The sequence below is a fragment of the Gambusia affinis genome, linkage group LG22 (genome assembly GCF_019740435.1).
Source record: "Gambusia affinis linkage group LG22, SWU_Gaff_1.0, whole genome shotgun sequence".
NCBI classification, from domain to species: Eukaryota; Metazoa; Chordata; class Actinopteri; order Cyprinodontiformes; family Poeciliidae; genus Gambusia; species Gambusia affinis.
Window position 1 is genome coordinate 22,771,754 of NC_057889.1, and position 9,738 is coordinate 22,781,491.

The following is a 9,738-nucleotide window of genomic DNA, read 5'->3' on the forward strand; positions in this document are numbered from 1 at the left end:
TTTGACTGACTCAACCACATCAGATGTAACAATTTTCTAATGTTATCAGAGGAGGAGCGGGTTTTCATAAAGCCTGTCTGATTCGGATGAATAATACTAGGAAGGACTTGTTGTAGGCGCACAGCCAGCGCCTTGGTCAATATTTTACAGTCTACATTTAATAAGCTAATTGGCCTATAATTTGCCGGGTCCGTGCTATCCCTATCCTTTTTTGGAATCAAGGATATCAGAGCTTCATTAAAAGTAGGAGGCAGCTGTCCTCTCTCAAAAATCTCTTGATAGACCTTTTGTAACACTGGAGCAAGAATATCTATATACTCCTTGTAGTATTCTGATGGAATACCATCATACCCGGGGGATTTCCCCACCTTCATCGCTAAGATTGCCTTCCTAATCTCCTCTTCAGTAATTGGTGCTTCCAACCACTCTACATGCTCCTGAGATAGCCTTGGTAGATTGAGTTTGGAGAGAAAAACATCACTTTCTCTTTGGTTTGTCTCGTTAAACACTGAAGATGTATACAATGTTTCATAATATTGTTTGAAGCCATTGTTTATGTCTTTTGGTAAGGTTACTAAAGTATCTCCTTGTTTAATGGCAGGGATTGTGTTCAAAAAATCCTCTTTTTTAACATGTCTTGCTAATAATTTGCCTGTTTTCTCCCCTCCCTCATAAAAGGAAGTTTTTAATCTAAATAGAGAATATTCCACTTTTTTGTTATAAATTTCATTTAACTGAAACTTAAGCCCACAAATATCTCGATAAAGTAAATCATCATAACACCTAGCCAAATTGCTTTCTTTAAGTTTGATTTCTCTTTCCAATTTACAAATTTTACATAGACTCTCTTTTTTCTTCCATGAAGTGTATGCTATAAGTTTACCTCTCAGAAATGCAGAAATCCCATGCAGATTGAACATGCTCTGTACTGCCAATATTTATTTCAAAAAAGTATCTCAGGTCCTGCCCCAACTGTTCTTTAAAGAGTTTGTCCTGTAAAATCGAGACATTCATTCTCCATCTTGAACCTCTTATATTCTCCAGTCCTAATCTTATGCATAATTCTGTAGTTGCATGGTCAGTGAGTGCAATAGTTTTAATATCACAGCTCCGCACATTATTTACTATGAGTTTTGAAACCAAAAACAGATCGATCCTAGAATAGGATTCGTGACAATGAGAATAAAATGTGTACTCTCTTTTAGACGGATTGATTAACCTCCAAACATCTACTAGACCCAAATCTTCCTTTAACATATGGACTGCATCTCTTCCTTTAGAGCTAAGTGAACCTTTTGGTGCGCTTTTATCAAGAATAGGATCCATAACTTCATTAAAGTCCCCTGCTAATATTATTTGTCCTTCCATATCCCCCAATATACTATTTATTTTGTGGAAAAAATTGGGGTCCTCCTTATTGGGTGCGTATATGTTGCAGAGTATGACCTTTACCCCTTCCATCATTGCTTCGACGCAAACTATTCTTCCCTCTGTATCTTTAACTTGTTTTATCAATGAAAACTGAATATTTTTCTTAATAAGGATAATTACTCCATTGCGAGCACTCGAGTGAGAGCTATGAAAAATATGTCCTGCCCAACCCATCTTAAACTTGGACTCTTCCCCCTCATTTAGGTGAGTTTCTTGGAGAAATATTATATCGGTTTGATTCGTCTTTAAATACGCCAATATTTTGCGCCTTTTGGCTGGATTTCTGCATCCATTAATATTCCAAGATGTGAATTTTATATACTTCCCAGTCATTGCAAATTATAGATTGATACACGTTTTAAACCTGTAACAAAACACTCTGAACTGATATATCTATACCCCGGTCCCCTGATCCCCAACCTACTCTGTGAGTGCACCCAGCCAAAATGAAAACAATTTACATGGGCAATAAACATTCTCCTCATGTAAACGGATAGAAACAGCATAAAAAAAAAAAACTAAAAAAAAAACTTAAAACCTACTCTATTGCTGCTGTCTACCGCAGCTGAAAAGGAAAAAGAAAGAATAACTAAGAGAAAAAACCTTATCAGGTCCGTGGACTCTGCTTCTCTCTGTTCATGATGACAGGTGGCGAGGTCCGCCTCCCAACGGTGAGACACAACATCTTCTATGGGGCTCATAGGAATTACATCAATCAGTTGAATTTGGGGTGTCCTCCCCCTGCTCGTTCTCCTCCCGGCTCTCCTCATTGAAAAACTTCTCTGCTGCTTTCGCCGAGCTGAAACTTAGATTTTTACCCTTCCACCTCACGCGCAGCGTGGCTGGAAACGCCAGGGTGTATTTAGCGTTGCGCTCTTGCAACTTCTTTTTCACTGCGGTGAAAGCCTTCCTCTTCTCCGCCAGTTCTTTAGTCATATCTGGAAACACTGATAGCCTACATCCTTGCCACTCAAACCCGCGCTTCTCCTTAGCTGCCATAATCACTTTATCCCTCGCTGATTGCCTCAGGAATCGAATAAGAACCGGTCTCGGGGCTCGATTCGGGTCGGGTAACGGTGCGAAGATCCTGTGGGCTCGTTCAATCTCGAACTCGGCATCATCGCGAACTCCAAGACCCTCGATTAACATCTTCCGAACACAGCTCAAAAGTGTCCCATCAGTACCGATAGTCTCTTTCAACCCAATAACTCTCACATTATTCCTCTTACTGTGATTTTCGAGAACTTGCATGCGGTCCAGCATGGCTTCCATTAGCTTGCTTCTCTCACCAACTGCGGTGTGCAGCCGCTCCGAAGTGTCCTCCGAGCGGGAGATGCGTGTTTCAGCCTCCGTTAGCCTTTCTTGCATTGCGGCCACCGCTACATTCAGTTCAGACGTCGTCTGCTTTATTGTGGAGACATCAGCAGCTACGCTTTGTAGCATGTTACTCATTTTAACCACTTCCGAGAACAAATTCGTTATATTAGGAGGAGGTGTTTCCCCCTGTTCTTCCTCATGTGGAGGGCTGTTGCGGGTCGACATGCGGCCTATACTCTTTGAGTGTTTCGTTGCGGCCATTGCAGGATTAAAGTAATTTCTTTTCCCAAAAGAAGTCCACAAGCCTATACTGCTCCCTCACTTGCTGAGAACGGTATCAAATAAGAGCCCCTTACTACAGTATTGTCGTCTAATTACATGTCGGGAACGGAGAGCCGTTAGCTAGCTGCCATCTTGTTCGCCTGCCCACGTGACTCTCCCCACCTTGACGATATCTTGATTTATTTTAAGTTAATAGCTGATCACAAGAATCATGTTCATCTCGTCCTTCAACGTCTGTTAGAAAACAAGTTGTACGTCAAAGCGGAGAAATGCGAGTTTCACAAGGCTTCTGTTTCATTCCTGGGATTTATCCTAGAGGGTGGACAGGTAAGGCCAACGGAGGAGATGATTCGGGCTGTCCTGGAATGGCCTACTCCCAAAACACGTAAACAACTGCAGTGATTTCTAGGCTTCGCTAATTTCTACCGCCGATTCATACAAAACTACAGTCAAACCGCTTTACCTTTAACCGCTCTAACCTCTACCAAGACTGCATTCTGTTGGACTCCGGAGGCTGAAGCCGCCTTTAGAAAACTTAAAAGCCTTTTCGCTAATGCTCCAGTCCTCATCCAACTGGACCCCACTAAACAGTTCATTGTCGAAGTCGACACCTCCGATACCGGAGTGGAAGCTGTATTGTCCCAAGTTTCCAGCCTCGATAAAAAGACTCATCCCTGTTCCTTTTTTTCTCGTAGGTTATCCCCCCTCCCCCTGAGCGTAATTATGACGTGGGGGATCCAGAACTCTTAGCCATCAAGATGGCCCTGGAGGGGTGATGGCACTGGTTGGAGGGAGCCAAACACCCGGTGCTGGTCTGGACGGATCATAAGAACTTGTCATATCTCAAATCAGCTAAGAGGCTCAATCCAGGCCTACTTCAGTGAGAGCCCATTTCATCCAGTGGATTCACGCTTCCAAATTCTCAGGTCATCCAGGAATCAGTAGAACTATCTCCCTCATAAACCATAAGTTCTGGTGGTCCTATGTTCACAAGGATGTGAAGCAGTTCGTTCAAGCATGTGCAGTCTGCTTGACCAGATGTTAAAGAAGCTCAGGCTTCTTTAACATCTGGTTTTCACCCGCAGACTAACGGACAGACGGAAAGAATGAACCAGGAGCTAGAAGCAACCCTCCGCTTCTTTACCTCCTCTAACCCCTCCGAGTGGAGTAACTTCCTCCCGTGGGTAGAGTACGCACATAATAGCCATGTTTCTGCTGCTACAGGTCTCTCCCCGTTTGAAGTCTCTTTAGGGTATCAACCGCCATTATTGTCCTCCGAAGAGGAAAACATTGTGGTCACGTCTGTTTGCCACCACATTCGTCGATGTCAAAATATCTGGAGAAACACCATCCACAACCTCAACAACACGGCCAAGCAGAACAAATGCCTAGCTGACTGTAAACGAATCCTGGCTCCCATCTACACTCCCAGCCAAAGGGTTTGGTTATCGTCCCGTGACATTCCTCTCAAATCCATGTCCAAGAAACTCTCCCCCCATTTTATTGGTCCCTTTGAGATTGAGACTATCATAAACCCATCTGCAGTTCGGCTCCACTTCCCAGCCTCTCTTCGCATCCACCCCACTTTTCATGTCTCCGAGATACAACCCAACCAGACAGTACGCTGTGCCCTCCTTCTGAGCCCCCTCCTCCCACCCAAGATTTCGATGGCCATCCGGCGGAGTCTGTCCACCAGATCGTGGACTCCCGTCGGCGAGGTCGCGGCTAGCAATACCTCGTCGACTGGGAGGGCTACGGTCCGGAGGATCGCTCCTGGGTCCCTGGCTCCTTTATTTTAGATCCCTCCCTTATAGAGGACTACCGCTCCTTGCACCCCTCCTGCTCTTCTCGGCCGCCAGGTTGCGACCGTTGAGGGGGGTACTGTTGTGTTCTGGGTTTTGTGGGTTTTGTTTTTTCTTTCTGTTCTGTTACTCACCGTTCATCCACTAGATGGCACCTACTTCCCCTTCTCCAGAGATGAGTGCATTCAGCCTTCACACCAGGATTCAATCAGTTCATCAGCCACAGAGTACAAGAGGAGCTAACTGCCAGTACTTCGACGCCAGATTGCAATGGTATTCTGAGCCTCCTTAGAGCTATCCATCCATCCATCCATCCATCCATCCATCCATCCATTTTCTGTTCATTTCTGTTCTGTTGCTGGTTCCTCTCCAGCTACATTCCGGGTGAGAGGCAGGGCACACCCTGGACAGGTCGCCAGTCTGTCGCAGACACAGAGACATACAGGACACACAACCATTCACACACACACTCACACCTAGTGAGGACTTAGAGAGACCAATTAACCTGACAGTCATGTTTTTGGACTGTGGGAGGAACCCGGAGAGAACCCACCATGCACAGGGAGAGAACATGCAAACTCCATGCAGAAAGACCCCGGGCCGGGAATCAAACCCAGGACCTTCTTGCTGCAAGGCAACAGCTCTACCAACTGTGCCACTGTGCAGCTTAGAGCTAGTCTCTGTGTTTACTGTATCAGTAAAAATGCCAATGTTGAAATCTCAGGTGTAGTGTTAAATAAAGAGTGTGAGTGTTGTTTTGACACCACACAGCTTTAAAATAACACTGCCAGTGTAAATTCCGTAAAATTCGCGTTGTTAAATTCCAGTGTTAATTGGTTGGTGTTGCTTAAGCCCCGCCTTCACGTAAGGGCTGCAGAGTTCGTTCTACTTTTTGTCGTCACGCCAGCAGTCAGTCGATCGGCTTCATTTCGCCACGAAAGACACAATTCTTTCCTAAAGGTAAGCTAAATATTCATATATGACCATGGTTTCGTTGTAAATGTGCTTTTTAGTTTGAGACTTCAAAGACTGCACGATATTTAACTAATTTTGCATGGAAAATCCACCAAATTCAAGGTCCCGCCGTTTTGCCTAATCTTGGCGAAAGGTAAATTTGAATTCTGTTATATTTGGTAAGTTCTAGTTGTCGTTTTAAACCATGGATAATACTTGTATATCTATATTATTTGAAATATTGGCGATGTGTGTATCTAAAAAGCTAACTTTGCAAACGGCTAGCCTCTGAGAGGATATGGGGATGTTTTTTAAATTCCTTGGCGAAGTTGTTCCTTACGTTAAGGAAGCAGTTAATTTTCCGTAAAATAAAAAAAGTTTTTAATCCAACATAAATGTCGAATGTTTTCAACTCTATATAATTTATGGACTCATTGTGGGTGTTGTCTGGTTCGTCAACTTTGCAATACACTTTTGGGAGGGGACGCAAAAGAGAGCGAAAAAATAAATAAATCCCCATGTCCACTAGAGGGCTCCGTAGACTGCACCAGAAGCAAAGCAAAAGTATAAAATGCCACGTTACGGCTAGCCGATATGGTAGCAGATTCTGACTAGCTAGCTAGCTCAACACTCTAGCTTGGATGAAGTTTATATAGTTGACAGAGCTGATGTGTTCAAAGTGATGGTGGAAGTGATATATCTGAAAAAACATAATTATTAACATAATGATCATTCAAATAATTAGTAATTGCTGAGAATGGGTTTTCTGTTCATAACCCCTATGTGAAACAGGTATATTCCTTTTGAATTGTGTTTGAGGAGAGTCCCTCCTGTCAATGTCTGCATCACCTGTGCCCTGGGAATTGTCACCCTCTTTCCCAGTTTGAAAAATAATTGCTCACCAACTGGCTATGTGAGTACCTAAAGATCTTTTTCACAATGTGGATTAACCATGTAACTGTCCTTTTGAATACAATGTAATTGACATTTTGTGGTTTCTGTTCTGGGATAGGAACATTTCTACGATCCTCAAAGTGGACAGGGCTACCTGGCCTATCGATTGAAAAACGTTCAGCGTAACACTGCAAGTGACTTTAAGAGGAACTCCCTGACTGCTCATCAAGGCGGCCAAAGAACTACGAGGCAGATCTCAACATCTGAACAGCTGTTTGGTGATGGATGCAAATAAGCAATGTCCATAATGAAGCATGCATCAGACCAGGACGTTGTTAAGGGGAAAATGGAGGCAACATTCAAGCATATGCTACATGATCTGGATCAGTCATCACTCATCTTGGATCACTTCCCAAGATTCTTGGATACACCAGGCTTGGTGAGAAACTCCCAGATTTGATTAACTGAACTTTTGAATTTAGTTTTTTGATGGTATTTTTTCTTCTGTTAGATTGAGCAGGACTTCATCATGCTCTTTGGAGAAGACATCTCAGGGAAGTTTGTTGCAAGATGGCCAACGTTCTACAAACCAAAGGTCATCACTGTCAGCAAAAGCCTTGGACAGAGCGTTCACCTGGATGACCTTCTGTCTGCTCAGGAGGAATCAAGTGATTATGGTATGTATTGATAGATAAATATGTTCAACAGTCTTTTCTATGTATATGCATTCTAAGCATGGCTTGTTATGATTTTATCAGAATGGGACAGCGACTTGGCAGCCATTCTCCTGCTGGTTCATCTCTTGCCTCCAACCGCCAAAGGGAAGAAACATGTAAAAGTTAGTGCAGCTGAGGCAGCTGATCGTGTTGTGAAGTTCATGAAGGTATGTTTTTGACATGAATTATTGTGCTTCACTTACTGTAAATTGATCTAATTTTTACAAGACTGTAAAATGTAAAGTCATTATTTCGCGTTATTTGTATTGTAAATTTATAGTTATTTTTGGAGGGGATGGGAGAGATCAGGGTTAATTTTATGACAAAATGGAACAAAAAATTGGTTATGGGAAAATAATGGCACAAAGAATTGTATGAGCCCATTAGAAATTATCTTTTCACTTAAGCTCACAGGAGTTTCCTTGCAAGTCATATCCCCTTTTGTGGCATGTTCACAGCTAAAGGAAGGTGGAAAATGTTCTTAATTTGTTGCTAGTGAGGGACTAAAATCATTATTTCTAAAGTGCTGTCTTTTAATCTTAGGTTGGAACAAGCATGGCGACACTCCTTGGCAAAGTTGGATCTGCACAGCCCTTCCTCCTCTGTGTTGGAGAGAAGAAGAGCAGTTTTCTGAAGTTCTACATCATCCTGGATCAGAAGCCCATTCCTTGTGTGGCACAGACTGCAGTGGCTGCCTTCGATGAACTTTTTAAGGCACACTTTGTGTTTGCTGTGTCCTACGATGCAACCCTCCTCAACTTCTACACATTCATCCAAACAACAGTTTATGGGATTGATGCGGCAACAGCAAAGGAGAGCCCCAGAGTCGAGGAAATCAGAGTGAGAATTAACTCTTAAATATGCCAACATGTTACATTTGTAAGGTTCAGCACAGAAATTCGTCAACTCTTTTTCAGCGTTTGAAATTTAGTCATGCTTTGTATCCAGGGCACAAATTGCATTTTAAACGTGGGGAACATAGCTGTTCATCTGTTTTTTACACGTATTCTGGGTTCAAAAAGCACTTGATGAACGCACATGGAGGTACTATTGCTATAGATTCTGTTTATGTGGACAATGTTGGAGCAGATAGTGCTGAGACTGATTATGTTTGTGCTGATGACGCATTGAGTAGTACTTCTGTTAGTCAACAAAGACTTCCTAAAAAGAGGCAGTTAATGGACATGTGTAGCTCTGTTATTGCCCAAGTTCAAACATCTGGACTTTCTGAAAATATTGTGCAATCTTTAACTTGTTCAATGGAAGAGGTTGTTAATGATGTTCATATTCAAGCACAGGATGCTGTTCTTACATATCTTTCATCTGAACGGAATGAGCAAACCTTAAACAAAGTCAGAGAATGTTTTGAGAACATGGAAAATCTATTCACACACCTTAACACTGTTTTGTATGAGCTGTGCATTGAAGGTCTGTAATACTGAAATGGGTTTAATAAAAGTTGAACTTTCCATTTCTGTGTATTGTTTTGAATATTTTTTTACCACTGGATTTGGTTGATATTGACACCTTGTGGGGTCAATTATTTACCTTTTTAACACGATATTATATTTGAGGTTAACACTACACTAGTGTTACTTTTGACATTATATTTTAACACCAACACCGTTGTAATGTTAATGTGACACTCCATATTGTTGAATATTAACAATATCTGGTGTTAATTTAACAAAAAAATGGGTGTCAAACTTTTAACACTTTGAAAAGTGTTACTTTAACACCAGCTGACAATTCACCACCGCCATTTTTACTGTGTATAAGAATCTTCCTCGTAGTGATTTCTTCTCGAAATTCTCTGTCCTGTCTTCAGGTGTTCCTTTGTGACGAAGTAAGAACGATCCAATTTTTCCTAACACTCCCTTTTCCCGACCCCCCTGAACTCATCATCAACATCATAAACAATAAACAATCTTTAACTGATATCTGCTTCTCCTGTGGTGTTCTGCATGTGGGCAAAGCAATTAGAGACCAACATGACAAAAAAGACAATATTCAAATCATAATCAGAATTTATCTGTTCACTTCACAAACATAATTTGCTATTTTATTTAAAGCTTCACACAGCATGTTATTTTCAAGTTGCCTGGTGTGAATATATTGTCCACATGATGCCACAGTAGAGCAAGTGAAGCAACACATGTTGAACAATTGGATGGAAATCTTTACTGCAGCATGAAGCTTCACTACCCCATCACGACACAAAACTGCTTCACAACATACATTTAAAGAACAATAAATAACACGTGCCAGAGACTTCGGCAAACATGGCTACTTTCACACAGAAAATATTACTAAATTACGACAGCAAATTTTCCGAAGACTTA

At 42.0% G+C, this 9,738-nt stretch overlaps 1 protein-coding gene across 1 annotated transcript; it reads left to right on the forward strand.

The window, feature by feature from the left end:
• Window positions 1-6,564: 6,564 nt before the first annotated feature.
• On the forward strand, window positions 6,565-9,046 carry LOC122825702. The gene is made up of 5 exons (XM_044107220.1): window positions 6,565-6,699; window positions 6,799-7,119; window positions 7,192-7,357; window positions 7,439-7,563; window positions 7,940-9,046. Exons 2-5 carry the CDS (start codon window positions 6,979-6,981, stop codon window positions 8,252-8,254), a joined length of 747 nt encoding a protein of 248 aa, XP_043963155.1. The 5' UTR covers window positions 6,565-6,699; window positions 6,799-6,978; the 3' UTR covers window positions 8,255-9,046.
• Window positions 9,047-9,738: the final 692 nt, after the last annotated feature.

Coding starts and splice junctions, on each gene's coding strand:
- LOC122825702 (XM_044107220.1), top strand. CDS start 6,979: ATGTCCATAATGAAGCATGCATCAGACCAGGACGTTGTTAAGGGGAAA. Junction 7,120..7,191: donor TCTTGGATACACCAGGCTTG/GTGAGAAACTCC, acceptor TTCTTCTGTTAG/ATTGAGCAGGACTTCATCAT. Junction 7,358..7,438: donor GGAGGAATCAAGTGATTATG/GTATGTATTGAT, acceptor TGATTTTATCAG/AATGGGACAGCGACTTGGCA.